Source organism: Meleagris gallopavo, chromosome 12 (genome assembly GCF_000146605.3).
Source record: "Meleagris gallopavo isolate NT-WF06-2002-E0010 breed Aviagen turkey brand Nicholas breeding stock chromosome 12, Turkey_5.1, whole genome shotgun sequence".
In the NCBI taxonomy this organism is placed as follows: Eukaryota; Metazoa; Chordata; class Aves; order Galliformes; family Phasianidae; genus Meleagris; species Meleagris gallopavo.
This window is the reverse complement of record NC_015022.2, coordinates 18,279,141-18,298,856: the sequence shown is the minus strand read 5'-3', so window position 1 is coordinate 18,298,856 and position 19,716 is coordinate 18,279,141. Positions and strand designations below refer to the sequence as shown.

Here is a 19,716-nt window from a genome sequence, read left to right as displayed (position 1 = left end):
TAATAATTAAAAAAAAACAACAATAAACGAACAAGAAAGCCCCAAAACTCTACTTCTGTATATATTAATAAAAAACATTCAGAGAAAAATAATACTGGAGGCTCTGAAGTTTCACTTACCATTAAATCTTCAGGTGCTGGTCTTTCCTTAGGTTGCTTTTTCATACTACATATCACAAAAGAAAACATTCACATATAAACAAATGTTTCTTCATTCCATTTGCTTAAGTATTGAAGACATCCTCTTTGAACACAGACAGACCATGCCCAGAATCTATTTCTTAACTTGACCACAGGCTGACAGAAGACACGGTTCCAACGGTGGCCAAGACGTGACCCAACCTCTCCCCCTCCACCCATCCCTTGTGGTCAGTGCTTCTCTATTCTGAGTGTTCTGTTGACAGCTGCCCAACTTTTAACTTTTCTCTGCGTGTCTTTGAAGTCCCCTACACACGTATAGGTTCCTTTCACCAGTTCTGAAATGTGTCATACCTACTGATATCCTTCTCCGAGTGCCTACTTACCTGGGCAAGAGATGCAGTGACAACAGCTCCCTTCTATTTCATGGCCTGCACTGCTTGTAGCCATGAGCATGTGTGAATATGAAGAAGGCATAGGAAGATGCTTCTCGTTTTGCTGGGGATTATTACATAGCTCGGCACAACATATTATCCAAACAGGTGGGAAATTTAACTCCAACACTGAGCAGCTTCAGGAGAACACACAATACCCCGGGGTTTCTACCTTAATTTTTTCCCATTCATTTCCATTACACTGCAGGGTGATAGTTCATTACACAGCATTAAGCTGCTTATAAGATCATGTTTCTCATCCAAATAGTCCTAGTTTTCTGTGCAACAGGTGCAATTAGCTATTGAAAACTGTGCTTAGCTGCATGAAGGAACACAATAACATGGCACAGAGGTGACCATCAGGAGCTGCCTACTGACTAATTGGATTACATCCAAGCAGCAGTGTTTATGGCGGAACTGGCATCAAGTCCTGTGTGCTGCTCACTTGACATTTCTAATACTTATTAGAAATTGATTGCTTAAATAGTCCACAGTGTAATTTCTTTCTCGCACAGTGCATTTTTAAACAGTAATGCCCCCTTCTGAAAAGAGCTGCCTGCTGTACAGCCAACGGAACACTATCTCAGCAATCCTGGATGAACTGCGTTGCAATTAGGAGGAGTTCAGATATGATTTACCCTCCCGACAGATAAGGAAATAACCAAAGATTCCCCACAAATAACTGGAACAATGCAGGTAACAGCGGGCGCCGACGCAGGTTGGGAGCAGCTCTAATCTGACAGCCCAAAGTAGCCGCGTCCCCGAGGAAAACCAGGCTATTAGCCACCATCAGTTATGCTTCACTTTGACATCTGTGGAAATTTGAACACGGGTTATCCCTCCCCCTGCCTGAATGAGGGCTGTTTTTTTTTTCCAAGCAGTCCGTCATTACCCTCGGAAGGAATTAAAAATGCACAGCCCCACGCACAGCGGCGGTGCTGCAGAGCCCTCCGCACCGAGCTCTGTCTGTAAGCTGAAACTATTGGAAAAAGGAAGCCTACGTTATCCAACCTTTAATTATTTAGGAACTTTAATTAACCGATAATCAGACTGCTGTTGGTTTCTGCAATGTTTGTGGCATCCCATCTCAGCCCCGCACTACGTACAAATACACGAATCCCTGGGGCAGCAGGCAATCTGAATGTGCCACGAACCTGATGGGCAGGAGTGCGTGGAGTTGAGGGCTCTGCCTGCCTGCTTCAATGGAGAGAACCCCAAAGGGAATCCCCCCATCTGTGCAGCCCTGGGTGGCACCCTACCATGTCCACATCTAGGTGAGCACCCCATAAGGGCGTGCTCACTGTGAGGGATGCTCCTCCACCCCACACATCGTGCCTGTGCGGAATTTGAGCTCGTTCATTCTGCCACATAGAAAACAAATAAACAAACAAAAAAAAGATTTTCCCTTTGCTTTGTTTCTGTAGGAGAGTTTACCCTTAAGATTCTTACCCTCCTGCCACTAGTGACTACTAAATGACTAGAGGGCCATTCAGACCCTGCTGTCACCCCACACATCAGAGAGGTGCATTCTTTATTCCGCAAATTCCTCCTTGTCCATTCTCCTCTCATTTCCAAGGTTTTCAACGAACAATCCGGTTTGAAGGGAAGAAAATACACCCAACGGTGCGTTTTAAAGTACGACTCTCAGTAAAAATTACTTACTGGGAAGCCAAGGAATTAATCAGGGCTGCCTGCCTCTCCAAACACCGCGGTGATTTTATCAGTAATACTGCAAAAAGCCCTAAATAATGGTATGACACATCCGGGACTCCGCGGCCCCTTTCCCCCAGATGAATCCTTCGGTCCCACCGCCGGCTCTGCACCCACATCAGGGCGGGTTTATTAAAACAGGGAAAACCCACGTAAGTACTTTTACGACCCTTTGTGTAAATAACGTTTACATAATTTAAACAGTTTGCTTAGCTTTGCTGCCCCATCTGCCCAAGGCCCCCAAGTCCCTCTCCTCTCGGAGCGGATGCAAGGAAAGCCATAAGGTCTCGCCGAGCCGCGGAGTTAATGGCATGTATCATTTACATCGAGGGCATGGCATGTTTGCAAACGGAGCTTACCATTGAGTGATGAAGTGTACAAATGGCTCCGAGAACTCCCCGGCTGGAAGGACGGGCGACTCCTGGGTTGGATTGGAACAAGGAACAGCGTCAGAAGAGCATTTTTTAGAAGGAGAGCAATATAACAGCGATGACAAAAAGGGCGGTGGGGGGAAGGAAGCGACAAAGCTCCTTTTTCACGCAGAGAATTGGAGAGAGAAAGGTACAAATTCTTCTGAGAACGTGTTATAAAAACACTGAATTTCGACTAATGAGTATTACACAATGGGTAAAAACATGTGGAAAGACACTGAGGGGAGGTGAAAAAAGGACAATGATAGCCACAGGGTAAAAAGGAAGGTAGGGAAAGTGTAAATGAGAAATTAATGATTATTTAAGTAACACACAAATGGTCTTGTAATTAACAAAGAGCTGTGAAATTATTCTTGTGTTGACCTTTGTTTCTTTCACTGCTTTCGCTATTTATTTACACTCATGTTTATTTACACTTATTCATTTTAGAGGCTGTCCTAACAGGAAGGCTGTTCCAGATTTTAAAGTATTTTTTAAATAAAATCATTTTTAGGGGGAAAACGGGCAAAATTCACCAGGCTGGTGAAAACAAGCACCCGGCATTCGGGGGAAAAGGAAAAGAATAAAAAGAGAGAAAATAAAACGAAGAGCAGAAGGAAAAAAAAATCTCCACCCAAACGGGGAACAAACAACATCCCCATTTACAAAGACAGGCTTTACGAATTTAGGAGTTTTTCCAAGAATGACAGAGAGCTCCACTGTGTTTATAGTGTAACAGCTCAGGATGTAATGAAATTACACTGCAGAGTACTTTAACAGTGTCATCTCATTAGACCTACAGTTGGAACAAGAGAGCCACATAAAACAGGCAGCTGCAAATGACTCCATTCTCATCTATTCTCATTTGCTATTAAAAATACCTTTCGGCGGCTTTTTTCCTCCCTGACATCCCTACACAAAGTACCCCGCAAAGTATGATACATGCACCTATTTAAATTAACAAAGGAATGACTTATTTTAATCTCACTGTGCTTTGGAGTGCTTTGGCCATTTGGATGAGCAATATATCATTACATACAACCTTCCAGCGCTGCAGGCAAGAAACTCAGAGCGTGCAGCATTTGGTGGGAGCCAAACAATTTCTCTAGCACACAACTGTGTCAAATGCATGCATGTATTCATTATTGAGAATGCGAGGAAATAGCTTTGATGTAGTGGAAAAAAGAAGATGATAAAAGCACCTCTGCAATGTGTGTGCCATTATCAATGGTGGCAGATAGACACAACTGCAGAGCCTCCTATGTGATTAGTAAATATACATATAATTGCTGTGGCCAATTATCAGAAAAATGAGATCGGTAATTACAAGACAGAAAATTAACTAGAACTCTTATTAAGGCTTTGTTTCCAATTCAAACAATCGGAAACTGCTGGAAAATACAATTAAATCAAAAGTAACTGAAGAGTAAAAGGAGAAGGCAAAATTGCTTGACAATTTTCAGAGAGTTCTATTAACCACGAGCGGTGTTTGATAGAACATGCCCAAATTCCCTTTGAACTTAGGCCGGGCGAGAGAGAGGTTATTGTTTCCCAACTTATAAATGACAGCAATACGGGCAGGTTTGCACCGCAGAGCAGAAGGAACGCAGGGAAACAAACAGTGCAATTCAACTTCCCCCACTTCAAAGAGCTGCGCATGAAAATTAGTCTTATTAATACCGAAAACACGGAGCCAAGTGTTGGAGCACCAAGTGCCGCAGCCCAGCAGGTTGAGCTCTCCCATCGTTTGCTCCTGTCCAGCACGCAGCCAAAGGCCAACACCTCCTTCCCAGGTGGGATGGGGTCAGAGCACAAGAGCAGGAAAGGAGCTGTGTGTGTGCAAAGGGTCGTTGTGAAAATGGGAAGGCAAAGTACCGGAGCCCACTGCTGGGGTCTGGGGGTACCCAGCCAACTGTCCCACGCTGTAGGTGCAATGAGAGCAAAGCAGCACGTGCTGGGGCACCGGGCTGGGCACAGTGCACTGCACAGCCACTGGGTGGGAGATGGTGCCATTGCCAAGGGATGGTGGACCAGCAGTAGAGGGAAGCTTCACGATGAGAGGCCGATAGAGAGCTCTGAAGCCACTCATCTTTCAAGTGCAGACTGTGAGGGGTGGGATAAACACTGACTGGATCCCAGCAGGAAAAGGAGATGCTTTAATGCAGCCTGCCCAGGGATTTTAGGTTGGATGTCTTGCATATTTGCCAGTCATTTGCAGGACAAATTGCTACTCTTTTGGGACAGTACATCAATCTCAAAAAACACTCACTAGGAAGCATGTCTGAGGGCACACAGATCAGTAGAAATAAGTAATTTCACTTGTGTAAATAAGAGCCAATCCTTACTTTACAGCATGGGTAAGATGGGAGAAGGAAGCTCTGGTTTTAGCTGAACCAGGAAAGCATGGATGGACCTCAGCTGCTTTCAAAGGCAGATGCTGGAGAGCTGCCTCCAGTGTTTCATTTTTAAATGACCTCAGAGACAGAAATCGCCCCTTCAGTTGATAGAAGCAATGGAGACACTTCTATTTCTGCCATGGTTCCACTGAAGAACATTTGAGTAGCAGAAAGTTGAGAGTATTTTGTACTTAGAGCTATTTCAGTGAAAGCGTTCCTATTGCAGCCTGCGGGACGTGAGCAATCTCAATGCACCAAGTACAGAGCAAAAACATCCCAAACCACACAGAAGCAGCACAGCCTGTATGCACCCTGAAGTTCCCCAGCCTGCGACTGACTGACTCTGAAAGGGATGGGAAAGAGGAAATAAAAACAAAACTACAGACTCTGCCACGTCTGTGTGACACAATGCAGTCACACTGGATGGAACAGTGGGGAATGCAGCGGCTGTACTCTGATGCTCTGCCTTATTTTACCCACCTGAACACTGAACAACGTACACACTGCCTCCTACATCCCCCAGCAGCTTGATCCCAAGGCCAGCTGCTGTCCCAAAAACATCTCTGCAATGGGAGCTGTTGCAGGAGAAGCCTCTGCAATTGCTCTGTGATAAGAACCAGCCGTGCTGTGCACATACGGAGGGCAATAGGAAAAGTTTGAGTGATGCCTTTGCCTTGTGAATAATGAACAGTTCAAGGAGGTCAACCCATTACAACTGAAACCGTTTAATTATTAATTATGCACAATCTATGAGCAAAAGGACAAGTTCAGAATGTTTAATGTGTGGTAACTCCGACTGGACCCTCTCTTGGCATTTTATTATTAGCACTTGTCAGCAAGGTGCTCAGGCATAAAGAAAACAGCACAGCAGCAGAAAATCAGAGCTAGCAGGAGGAGGGAGGGCTTTGAACTTCAAACACGGCTCCTAATATTTAATTCTTAGAATGCCAGTGCTCTGGTATAGACCTTACTGACTTCCATGGCAGGGGAAGGCCGTGTTATCTAGGCAAAGGCATGGAAAGAAGCACAGCACAGTCCCTTTAAGGAGAGGGCATCCGAAGGCACTGATGGCATTACCTCCTGCATCCCCACCTACTTCTCAGATCTCTTATCTGAAACGTCTCTTGATCTCTTTTGCTGCCATTAAGCAGAGCAGCAGCAGCAGAGCTTCTGCTGAGGCTTAGGGAATAAACACTGTCCAACAAACTTACAAATGATGGGAAGAAACATAAATGAGGCTCCTTCCCCTCCTTTCTGTCCTCCCTGGAAGTTTGTCTGGACAAACCCAAGAAGCAAATTCAACAGACACCGCTGCCTAGCCTTGGAAACACGTCAATGGAACTTGGAATTCATCTTTGACTGACAAAGTACACTAAAACCAGGCTGCATTGTATACATCTCTCCCAGACAGAACGTTTCTTGAGTGGTGTTTTCTCAAAACAATTGAAAGCTGGAGATTCACCACATCGTCCTTTCTGAAGGAAGAAAAAGCCCACCATCTCCCTATGACTGGAACACCAGCAAACACAGAGTTCTACTTGAAACCTTCCAAAAGACGACGGCAAAGCCCTCAGTTATGCATTCGGGCTCCCTGCCATCACAGGTCCCCAGATGTCCCCAAGCAGAGCTGAGCTGCACCTTTTGGGCAGAGGTCGGTGCGCTCAGCACACGTAGGTTTTACCTTCTCATCTGCTCAGCACCACTCTCTGAAGGGTTAAAATTTCTGTTTCCCACAGCTCCAGAGCTGCTATTTTGCAGCGCTCTCTCGGCAGCGTGCGGGCTTGTGCAGAAGGAAATGCCATGGTCCTATGGCTCGATGGCCACAAGAGGGAAGTTAGCAGAGTCGAGCAAACCAAACTTCAGTTACTCTGTCCTCTGGGCTTCCCAGCACACCCTGCCTCTGAAATTATCATCTCCTCTGGGCAGATACTCCTATTCTGCAACTCGCCCGCTGATGCTGAAATGGCAGTATTTAATAAATAATGTGTGCGCTTTACGAAGCATTTTTGGCTCATCACTTCAGCCTACACCAATCTCTGGGACTGAAGAATATCTGTGCGCTCTGGTTTTTACCAAAGCTTTCAAACAATACACCTAGAGCTGCTGTTTACTTTCTGGCCAAATAGTGACTTTTTTTCAGACAAACTTCAGTTTTAGCTGCACCTGAAATGCTGCCAGTCGCAATTAGGTGTAATAAATGCACTGCAGTTACGGAGCTGTTCCAACGAGAGCAGCAAATCACAATATCACACACGTTCAGATTCACTCCTTCAAGGTCAACTTCCCTTCAAAGCACTCCTAAACAAAATCCCATTGCTGACTTTTAGCCAATCTACTTCAAAAGCCCCGCAGAAGCCTAATGGCAGGTGAGCCCTCACAAGTAACGAGTGTGCAAAAGCAATGATGTCTGGAGGTGGCTCAGAGGCCCCGACTTGAAAGAATTTCTGGATTGTCCCCATTACGCTCCCACCCCTGGCAGGAAGGTGAAAGATGATTACATCTCCGCGCCAGGTCGCTTCTTGCTCTTTCCTTAGCAGCAGGTGCCAAATGTGACAAATGACACGCGGGGGCATTTCGGTGTGAAGTTCCGTCTGCTGGGATTGAAGTGTCAGCAGTGAACTCATTTATTTCCAGATCTCGGGCTGGACTGGAACCAAGGTCGAGAGGCCAGTGTTTTATCCAGCAAACCCCTCCGCCTGCCTCCCACACCTCACCCCGTGGGACAGCCCGCCGTTCTCCCAGGCAGCACTACTCGCTCCCAACCTATAGACAACACGGCGCCACATAACCTACATCCATAGGGGACACACGCGGGAGCTTGCGGTGGGAAGCCAGTAGGCACCTGGAGCTCTTTGGCAGCATTTGCTGCTGTGGGATGCTTTTTAGAGGCCAAGCAAAGAAGCTGAAGAGTGTAATTAACATTAGGAATAATCTAGTGTCCAACACGACTCGTTCCCCACCCCTCGCCAAGCTCTGCACTTGTTAGTGAGGCTCTCCAAAGGGCCGTGCAGACAGTGTACAGGTAGCTGGAAAACAGGTTAATCCTTTAACCGTAACTGTAATTGCTTTCTCTCTAAAACAAACATAAGAATTTTTTCTTCTCCTTGCTGGTCTCTTGTCGATCATAAGCCAGCAGAGCACAGCAGTGTTTTGGGTAGATACACACACATATGCACATTTCAAATAGCTAAGGCACAGCAGCATGAAACGCAGCCTCTACCTGTTCACACCGAAGGGACCCAATTGAAAAACTAAAACCATTTATTGTTCCCTTCTTCCTCTGTACACTCCCAATGCATTTTTATTGCTTTTTCATAAAACACTGCTGCAAATAATCAAGCATGACCATTGACATCCACAAGATTGAGTTTTAGGAACCATTAAATGAGCTTGCCCTCTTGGGAAGGTTCTTGCTCAGGTTGGTCTAAAGGTAATTATTCAGCAATTCCTACCTGTGGTTTTACCTTGCTCCTATATAAGTCCCTGAATCTCAAACACTAGTAAGGTCACAGTTTTTGCCTCAGTAAAAGGATACCCCAAACCAGGGCAGATTCTTGGGGCTGTGTAGACAAGCACACGCATGCCTTCTCACACCTGCACAGAAATCTTCCAAAACCCCAAACATTTTCAGGGTTAAACACAGCTGTCCATGCCTTTGAATCAATACACGAGAATCTAAGGCAAAAATTCCCAAAGAAAAAATACAAAGCCTTGTTTCTTCCTGAGCCTTCCAAGGTTTCAACTTCATTTATAACAAAGCCAAACGTAGCAGTGATGTGTTACAAAATTCTGCACTCGGGAGGCAATGGACTTCATTGCGTTATTTGATGAAGCTGAACATACTGTGAATTTTTAAGGCTGTAGCAATAAATAGAGGGATATATTTAACAAAGAGGAGGAAAAAAAATAGAAATGACTACATAGGATACACGTATTCAGTCCAAGTTATTTCTTCCATTGAAAATTTATTAACATTGACATGCTTCGTAGCTCAGCATTAACACCACGCTTGCATTAACTGATCTGCTAAATGTTTCTAGAGGATGGATTTAAACAGAAGAAAAAAAAAAAGAGGTCTTTGATTTGCGAAGTTTGTGAAGTCCTTGAGCTAGATTAAACTGCAGTCTTGTGAGACCGAGTAGCTCTGTGGGGGCACTTAACAGAAACGTTCAAGAAACTCATGGAAAGCTCCTCACTATTCACTCATGAAGCTGCCACAGTAAGGATTCATGAGTACAACTAATTAATTTTTCTTTTACAAGTCTGCCTGACTCGCCAAAATATGCAGATTTTTCAGTGCTGCCTCCTATTTGCAAAAACAGGGCTCGCTCCTCAAAGTCTTCACTCCTGAAGCTTCTAATTCAATTGATTTGGATGTCCACTTCATTCCGGGCTTTTAATCAAAACTGATGGACCAAAATCAGGTTCCTTTTCTATCCTGTTCAACACGCTTTTCAAAAATACATTAAAAAAAAGCCAAAAACAACTCAGCTAAGCTGAGTGCTGGGATATTAAGGAATTCTCAGACCTCGAACACCAGCAGACTGCTTTTATTGCTGGCTGTACTGCAGGACAAACAGCATCAGTGTGAGCCTATCCTCATCTCTGGGCCAGAAGCAGGAGCCTTACCAGAGCAGAAGAGGCTGCAATGATGGGGACTGTTGCTTAAATGAGCGTGTCTTATTTGTAGCTGGATCAGATTTCAGTGTACGTTACCACATGTTAAAAAATAAAGGTCTGGCAGACGTGCAACCTATTCACACGATGCCTCTCACTAATCCTGGCATTAGAGCAATCAGCCCAGAACCAATGCCATTAAAAGCCTGCTAACATAACTCAACAAAAAACATGTCAGGCATGGCTTACAACACTTCCCAAATCCCTTGCTCTTTCTGCAGAATTTACGCAAAGTAAATTTAAGTCCCTGGAAAAGAACAGACAGACTCTTTAAACTACCAAAGTGACTTGCTGTGTCTCACGTATTCCAAAACAGCATCTCCACCAGGTACTCTGAGTCTATTCAAAGGCCTCTGATAGCCATCCTGTCTGCTGCAAACCTTCCACACCTGCCCCAGTTACTGCAGCCACCTCCCAGCTCTCCAGATAAGCCTGGAGCCAGCATGGGGCACGAGGATCATCCTTCCTGGACATCCATCGCTCAGCTCCAATCTATATGAAAGGATAAAACAGCTGTGCAATGAGAAATTCGGCCCAGGAATAATAGGATAAGAACTTCCAAGCTCTCTCCATACCATCCAGAACCACACCGCTGTGGTTGCAGCCCCTCTCTGCTCACTGCTGTCGTCATTAAGTGAGGCGGGGAATTCTGCTCTACGGTTTGGGTTCCTCTGGGGATGGGCTCTGCTCTGCCTCCTGTGAGTTTTAGGACCTCCTTGCAGCCAAGGGGAACATTTGGCCCCAAGCAATCAGTCTTACAACACTGAGCACTTCTAATCTTTAATACTCATGGTAGCAACAACAGCTGTAGGGCTCCAGAGAGTACTGAGCCTCTGTCTCTCAAAAAGGTTCTTGTGTAGAAAGAGGAGCATGCATGAGGCAAACAGGCAGGTCCTGCTGTTATCCCCTGGAATGGACAAAAAGACAAAGCGAGGAGGGAAAACGGCAGTCACAAATTACAGACATTTTGCTCTGAGGCCTTTATATGCAGGACAGGGCTGGGGTGGCACTGATTTGGGCACTATTATTTAAAAGGAATTTGTCTAGCCCATTCAAAAGCAATTAGTCTACCAGTAGCAAAACACATGTGAAAATACGAGCAACGTCAGCTTCACCTCTCAAGGACAGAGATGGCCTTTTTGTTACTGGTAGACACAGCACTGATGGCTTGGAGTTCCAAGGACATACTTAACAGGAATAACAATGGGTGAAAAAGATGGAAGAAGCAAACTGTCTGAGAACCACTCAAGGAAACAGAGAGCCTTGGGGGCCAGGCAGAAGGGCTGGCACTGCTGGAGGCACACCAGGACCAGGAGAACTCCCTTCCCCTCCTTCACACGAAGGATACATGTTCATTTTAATTCGTGATCCTGCACACAGCTGAACAAATGTTGAAAGGGATGCAGTGAACGTCCATTGGGATGCCATTACTCAGCAACCAGGACCCGACGAGGCAGCATGGATGTTCTGCTAGAGGCTGAGGTGAGTCTCCGGAAAGTTACAGCTTCTTTGCCTTGCTCAAGCTTCCTAATTCTCATCATCCCCTTATTAAAATTCAAAAAAAAACCAAAGCAAACTCACAGCAGTCAGCCCTGAGAAAGTACCTGGATGTTCTTACTGGACCGGCTAACACAGCTAGGTTGGGGCCCCAAGAGCCACACGGATTCACCTCTGAGACCATCCAGTTTGTCAAAGACTCGATATTTAGAGCAGCAAAACAGCACACAGTGGGACCAAGCCAGTTCACGTTCGACAGCTCCAAGCTGTACCAGGCAACTCGTGCTCTGAGGATGTTGGGCATTGTGCTTCATTAGGAAACAAAATATAAGCTTTCCACTCCATTAGGAATGACTTTAGGAGTGAAAGCACATAAGACGACGACTCACCTCATCAACAATGCACTGCAATAACTGGAGAGGCTGCAATGGAAAGGAGAGAGGGAAAAAGTATTAGCCTATATGCAATATCTTTACAGTGGAGTGGAAAGAAAAAATCATTAATGCAATAAAATATAGCAAGATTAATCAACAGCAGCAAACTCTTATAAAAACATTGATGCTCAGGATGTTCTATTATTTCTAATGGTACCTAATCTAATACAGGCAGTTAAAGGTTTGCATTTTCTTCAAAATGCAATTTGCTAAGTTTAAAACAAGGCATTCAAGCATGCAGAGGAAGCAGCCATCAGGAAAAAGAAAAGTGAATTTTTTTCTGAACTCATAAAGCTTACCATTAAAGATCCCTGGTTTTTCTGAATCTGAAAAAAGGCAATATGTAATTAGCATGTCATAATCAAAATGACTCACTTGGACACATTATGATCACTGAGAGAAAATTATTGCATCGCTGGTGGCAATTTGTGGGCATGTGTTAACACAATTTACATAATGAAAATACACAAATGTTAATAGCTCGCTTCTCATTTATAGGCGAAAGTCAGCAGAATGTTAATTTCACACAACACTTTTTAGTACCCTCCAGGTTGTATTAGAATAGGAAGAAAAACCATAATCCATTTCAAAAGGCTGTTTACGATTCAGATATAAATAATGTTTTATATTGCTAGATTGTGAACACTGGGCTTAATGTTGCAATCATCGCTAATGTTATGAAGCTCACTCTTTTTAAATTAAAAACCGATTTATTTAAAATTGAAATTAAATCATAGTCAGAAATTAGAATTCTGGATTACTGCCAGGCCCGGCTCGCAATCCCTTTTTTGTGAAGAAAACTTTAATTATGTGGTTGAAGTCTCTGCCGCTACTCAGGAAAGCCCCTCACACTCCACTCCGACCCAAAGTTTCCTGCACATCCCAGCCAGGTTTGACTCTGACCATAAGCAGAATGTTGCCATCCGGGAGGTGGAAAGTTGGAGCAACTTTGTGTTGCTTTGAATGGCAAAGGAAAGAGTTGCTGCCCGTTGTCTCCGAGCCTTTCCACTTTTTGTACCATCAGTCTGCTTGGGAAATTAATTAGCAGTTTGCAGGACGGAGCACTTGGTCATCTACACAGCACTATGAATGAATCCATCCTACCAAAGCACCTTTTGATTACAAAAAGAAACAAAGGCAGAATTACAGCTGAACACAAAGCACAGAGCAGGTACTCGAACCATTTGCACACACTGGCACTCTGACAACAGGCACACGTGTATCATTTCTAATGGGTGTGGATAATTAATTACGCATTTTTCCTACGCAGGCACCAAGTTGCATCCCAACACAATGACAATGCAAACAGAAACAGCGAAAACGTAACAAAGTTTGCTTGGCTTGCCCCTTCCATCTCACACTCTGCATTGTATTGGTCTGCAGTGATGAATGTGGCAGAGTTGCAGTGGCTCTGGATGCCCTCTGCCCTGCACCCAGCCCTCCAGCAGAGTTCTACAGGCAGGAAAAGCTGGTGTTATGCAGTGAAGCTCTTCCATATGGAGCAAGGAAACAAGCACACATAAACTTTCTGCGTATAATTCTATTTTTTTTTCTAGGATGGAAAAGCAAATAAATAGATGCATATAGCCGACTATATTCTTTAACGGTCTATGTCAATCCATCATAACCCAACAGAATAAAGTGGCTATTTTGCATTATTGCTAATAAGCAAGAGCTGTTGTGAAAATAAAAGTCTTCATCTTCACTTTCAGATGCTAAATGACAAAATAGGCTCTGCTTATTCAACAGGGGCCGTTCCGAGCCCTTTGTGAACGGGTGATGCAGCTGTACATCAAAACAGGGCATCACTGGTTTCTTTATGGGAAAAATAGATCTCATCATGAAAAGGACCGGAGGTGAGACCACATACAGGTGCCTCAACACAGATACAATCACAGCCAATTTCTGTATGAGGTTTAAAATCCCATTTCTAATAGGAATAATGAACGCAGTGGCCACACACACCGCAGTATTGCAGAGCCCTTCCCGTGCTGAGCTCCCACGGGAGCAGCGGGACCGGCTCCCAAGGGAGGGAGATGTGTGCTCATCACACACGCATTGTTACCAGCTTTTATTGCACAATTTTGATGGCAACACATTATTTTGAGATCATCTTCATAAATTTTGCATTAAGGTATCCGTGCCAGTACCTGGAATTGATTCAAAATGCTTAAGACACTCAATTACTTTTTAACACTGTTACCCGATGTAATGACATATCTGCTATTTCCCTTGCATTTGATGATGCAACATCATTGTAATTGATTCATTTTCTCAATTAAATAAAGCTAGAGCGCTTTTCTCTCTGAGAAAGCCACAGAGACTCCCACGTCAGATGCATTACCTATTTGCTCTGCCTCAGATATATTGCTTGTAGGGCTGCACTGCGCTCCTCTGCTAGCTCCACTGGAAAACACAACACTACAACAGTATTTTTCAAGTTCTGAGCAGCAATGAACTCCGTTGTATTTATATTAGGCATATTTTTCACTGCTAAAACTATGTTGTTTACCTTTCCCGAGACCACATTATTGGGCAGCCCCTGCAACGATAAAACAAACCCAACCGACGACAACTTTACAGCCGGCGCTTCTGCTCTTGTGCACAGTTCATGAGAAAGCACAACATCCCGTTTTATAGCACATTAAGAACAGTGTTAAAAGTACTCAACATAAAATGTTTTATCTCCCCGCTTGCCCGGCTCTGCTCTCCCCTCCCCAGCAGCCTGGGTTTGTGCACTATGGGGGATGAGAAGGGTAGGAGGCAGCAGAGCTGAGCAGCTGGTGTCTGTGTATTCTGTGTACAGGAAAATCAGAGATCAGGAAAAAATCTGAGATCAGGCACGAGATTGCAACTGCGATGGCTGAATGCCTGCCACGAAGAATTTCAAATGGACGCAATGGCAAACTGAAGGATGACCCAAAAGGCACAGGGCATGTTTTATAACCATTGAGGAGCGCGCTGGGGCGCTCCCAGGAGTGTTATTTCCATCCTGGAGAAGTCACACCCATCCTCTCTCCATCCACGAGTCCCCTCAGCTGGGAGCCCCACGGCCATGGATGGGACCTCCTGGTGGTCAGCAGGCGTTTGAAGCCTCTCAAGTGAAACTGGAATCGTGTGTGTTTGCAGAAGTAAACCGTCCCTTTGGTATTTCTGAAGCTGTATGCCATTTGCTGCGGTTCTTTCAGTACTCAACGATAAATAAATCCATCACATTCATGGTCTATTTCTCAGGTCACAAAATATCAGCAGTACTGAACTCAACACACGTTCTCCAAATGGCCTTTTTGTAGGTTGGTTAAAAATGCAAAAGTTTGCCTCCTGCTTCATCTTCTATTTAATGAATGCCTGCGGTTACAAAAAGCAACTTTTGACAAACCATCAGGTTCCATCTCCGTCTCCATGGAGATGCTTTGGACGGGAAGTGGCTGAGAAGACCTCTCCCATCCCTCTCCCATGACATTCAGAAGCACAATCAACTGAACTCAAATGAATGCACCCCGGGTACCTCGGAGGAGTCACCAGCTACAGCTTTAATTTTCGCTTTTCCTCTCTGGAATTAGGACTTGCCCTGCAGCTCTTGTTTGAGAGATTTGCAGGTGACCCAGGGTTAGATCTTCCTATATCAGTTAGCAAATTTTCTCTTAATATATATACTGCTTTTCAAGCCAGTGAATTTTTTGTTACTTAAAAAAATTAAAATTAATTGAAGAACACATAAACCAACAACTCATGCAGTACTGTTTTTAAAGGAGGCTGCACTGTAGAACATTTATTTTTCCAATCCAGGGAACTGCTGATTTTAGAAGTACGTGCAGCTCATTTTTAACCTTTGGGAAGGAAGGTTACATTCTACTGAGCAGCAGCAACCACAGAGATTGTTCCCTATTAACAAATGACCAAAGCACACTCGTTCGATCTCTGCACTGGTAGGACTGGAAGAGGACTTTGCAAGAGTACTGCACTTCCTTTTGGTCTTCACCACCATGGATTTTACCATATATACCTCTATAAAATATACTTCTTTGCAAAATTGAAGTTGGTTAAGCTTCTGAAGGAGGTGGAAGCACCAAACCCAGTCAGCCCAACCCCTCTGATTTGTTCCCAAATTTCTGAGCAACTCAATCCCACCATGAGGATTTTGCAAATGGCAAACTCCTATCGCTGTCACAAAACAAAGGATGGAAAAAAGGAAGAGAAACAATTTCAAAATAATAATAATAAAAAAACACAATTCACAACAACCTTAATATTAAATATATTCTTACAATTATATTACGCTGGTTTTCCCAGAGGTCTGAAAGCAAATTTATATAAAGAGATTATTTCATCGACCATTGAACTGCAGCCACTTCTCAGAGAAATCTGTTTACCAGAGTTTAGTAACACAATTCAACAAACCGGGCATGAAAAACTGCTGGAATTACGGAGGGAGCATAAAAAGCCAACAACAGCCACAGCTGGAGTGGGACCAGGATGCCGCTGCTAACATTGCTCCTGATCAGCAGGAATGGGGGAGGAGCAAGGCTTGGGGAAAGTGCTGAATTTAGTAGAATCATACAACAGCCTGAGTTGGAAAGGGCCCATCAGGGTCACCGAGCCCAACTGTAATGTTTAAGACATCCCAGTTAGCAATGAGATGCCAAAGAGAAGTGCTGAAGGCCAGCAGGCGGACATCCATCAGGATGCTCCCTCCTCATTACTGTACGTCCCTGCTTGCTTGGAAGGAAACAGGTAAGAAGTCCCTGGTTAAAACTTGCCACTGGAACCCACCTAGAGAAGTCTTGAGCTTTTGCTGACAAGCTATAAAACCGACTGTGATCATACACGACCAGAAATGACACAATTCTAGGGATACCTGAAAGAAAGGACCCACAGAGGTCAAAATGCAGGTATACAAGTGGGAACTGAACTGAGGGGCAGAGGGTTTGGGCAATGACAGGCAACCTATCCTGCATCACTCCACTGCTCACCACAGCCAGCACTGCAATGCACTGTGAGTTACACACGTGGCTCCACGGGGCTGGCACCTCCAAGCCTGGACCTCCAAACAACAGAGCACAATTGATGGAATCACTGAGGTTGGAAGAGACCTCTGTGATCCTTGAGCCCAACCAGCTCCTCTCTGAACTCCTTTGGCTGCCCTTGGAGCTGCTGCACTCTCACCTCTGCTCATCCCCAGGTCCTGGTTAGCTGGAAGAAAACGTGCCTCCTCCTCCTCCTCCAAGCCAAGAGAGCCTGCTGAGAGCATGGAGGAGGCGAACGCTTTTAGTCAATCCAATACATGCTGACACTTCCTAAATTGCCACCTGCACAACCAGCCAACCCACTGCTCCCCCCTTTCTAGGGAGAGCCCACCACCCAGGGACAAGCTCAAGAAACTCTTCCCACTCAGGAAAGTGACTCCATGGTCCCACTGCTGGTTGTGGAGCTGGGAGGGAGGATAGCACAGCACATCTCCCTTTCCATAGAAGCACCAACTTGTGCTGGAGACGTTGCGTGTTTGGAAAAATCTTCCAAAGAAAGGCCACCATTTTCTCTTGGATCTGCTCTCATTCCTGGTTCGGAGCTCTCAGGGCAAACATCGTTCCAGGATCTTGCTCAGTGCAGTCAAAAAGGCCCCAGCTGTGCTGTGAGGGCGAGAGAACGGCGTGGAACAAGAGAAGAGCTGCTTCCATTAAGCTGTTTCTTATTTAAACAATAAACATTGTGACAATTAAAAAGAAAAAAAGCCATAACCAACTGGAAAACACAAACTTACATCCTGACCCAAAGACAGAATGGTGGGGATCCCCTCTGCGAGCTCATTTTCCCCCTCAGAAAGACAAATGACAATTAGCTTTTACTGGTTTCCTGCATCCCCACGCTAGAGCAGAGTGCTCAAGCAAGGATTTCCTTTTCTTCTTTTTTAAGAACCCAACAGGAAGATTAAAATTTTAAAAATCTATAGACAAATGCACCTTGATACGTGCAACAGAAATAAAACAAGTGCCAAAATCTGTGCACTTGCTACAAAGCAAATCCAAAACTCCACTCAAATGGGTCTCACAAATGGATCAAATTTAAGCACTGGATTATTGCTGATAAAGGACAAAATCTGACGAAGGTAAAATGTACTCAAAGTGCATTATCTAAAGGATGAGGTATCTGATGAAACTTGTGGTCATTGTCAGGAGTTTAAATGATAGCAGAGAACTTCCAATATTTCCAGTGATTGCTGGAACACATAATAAAAGCAAAAATATTTGCACAAATCTGTGATATTTAAAGATTCGATCCAAATTTAACCGGGAGAAAAATCACTGTTTTGGCACTAGCATTTGAGCAGTGTTTAATGCCATTTAAATGGCTCTCTATCATGATGTATGTGGAAGATAAGATTTCTTTCACTAGGAGACGTGCTGCAACCAACCCTCCATTCATCCCCACAAAATAAATGAATGCTTAAAGGATGTTTCTGTCAATCGAAAAAACAACAGCAGAACGGCTATTTTGCATGCCAAGTTAAACTAAGTATTTTTTTCCCTGACAACCTGCTTACATTTCAATGAAACCAGGCCAAATTTGGTCAATAGTATGGATTGCATGTAACAAAAAGAATCCCAGGCTGTGCTCATAGAGGGCTCAGAAAGCTGCAGCTCCACTTAAAGCCACGCAATTATTTTGCAAGCTGAGACGCAGCAACCAAATGAATCTGTTTGAAATGGGAGCGCTCACAGGCGCTTGGTTGGTTCGGTTTTGTTTTGGTTTTTTTTTTTGACCTACAATTAAATCTTAGTGCAGAAATCACAGCGAGGGCGGAACACAAAATCTTGCAAGAAAAAAAAAAAGAATAAAAAGAACCAGCTCCCCCCCCTTTAAAAAACAACACCAGCAATGAAACATGCTAACAGAGATGGGAGATCTCTCACTGCTGGAAGCCCGGAGCGGGGCTGTGCTGTGGCCCAGAGCCGTCCGTGTGTCGGGCACTGGAGAAGCACAGACCTCTCCCCAACGGGAGCAGCACAAAACGGCACGCACTGAGCCTTTTCAGCCACATATTTTCTTATAAAGGCCGTATATTTTCTTATAAAGGCACGCGTGCAGCGCTTGCTCGGGCTATAAAACCTCCTATTATCCACTTAGGTTTGTTTGCAGTGGGAATTAAGGATGGCTCTCAGTCAGCGGGGCCGCGGCTCCGTGCCGATGCCAGGGGAAACAGAGGGGAAAAACCCGAGCGCGGCTCAGCCCCTTCCTCACAGCCCTGCGCCGTGCTGCAAAACTCCGCTTCTTCAAAACATTCAGTGAAGGTTCGTGTGACTTTCGGTGCCTTTTGAAGGAAGTTATTTGAATGCAGGGATGATATATTTTAAGAAATACATCTCCGGCATCCATCATCCCTCGTCTCTTTCTGATCTTCTTTTTTTTTTTTTCTACTTATCGCGTTCTTTATTTGAAACAGATTTTTAACAGATAATCTTGATCGTTATAACAATATCTCGCTCGCATTTTATTCAAATAATTCTTAAAAACAGCTTAAAAAGCCGTTTGGAATAACATCAAGCTCTCCATCAATCACACGAAAAAATTCCGCTGGCGGTTGTATAAACATCAGATCAACTCTGATGTCTTCAAGGATTTCAGAGTGAACCATAAAAAACTCCATTAACTTCTGACAAAGAATGCAAATTAATCACAACATGGGGTGAAATGAAATTAAAGGCTCTTTTCTAATCAATGACAAGGCGGGATGAAATATTTGCTCCTCTCCGTCTCCCCGCGCTCGGGCGATGCTGGACGCGCGGCTCCGCGCTCCGCACCCCAATCTCAGGTGCATCCAATTTGTTATCCCAGCTCTCCGGTGCCAGCGAAAAGCCTGGCGTAGACAGATGCACCGGGAACCTTAAATGACAGTTTTGGCCTCCGGAAGTGCGATCGCTACAGCAAAATCTAGTACAGCCTCCAGGTGAAATGTCTGGAGCTCCATATGGAGCAGGGAAAATTAACAACAAGATGAAAATCGCTGTAGCAGCGGGGAGCCG

General features: G+C 44.6%; 1 protein-coding gene across 2 annotated transcripts in view; it reads right to left on the bottom strand.

The window, feature by feature from the left end:
• The window catches only part of MAP2K5 (mitogen-activated protein kinase kinase 5), a 111,073-nt gene that overhangs the window by 17,665 nt on the left and 73,692 nt on the right, over window positions 1-19,716 (bottom strand). For both annotated transcript variants that reach the window (XM_010717608.1, XM_031555358.1), the window contains 4 exons: window positions 11,995-12,021; window positions 11,651-11,683; window positions 2,641-2,702; window positions 120-165 (listed from right to left, as the gene is read on the bottom strand). In XM_010717608.1, coding sequence (XP_010715910.1) covers window positions 120-165; window positions 2,641-2,702; window positions 11,651-11,683; window positions 11,995-12,021 — 168 coding nt within the window. The remainder of the gene's footprint in view (window positions 1-119; window positions 166-2,640; window positions 2,703-11,650; window positions 11,684-11,994; window positions 12,022-19,716) is intronic.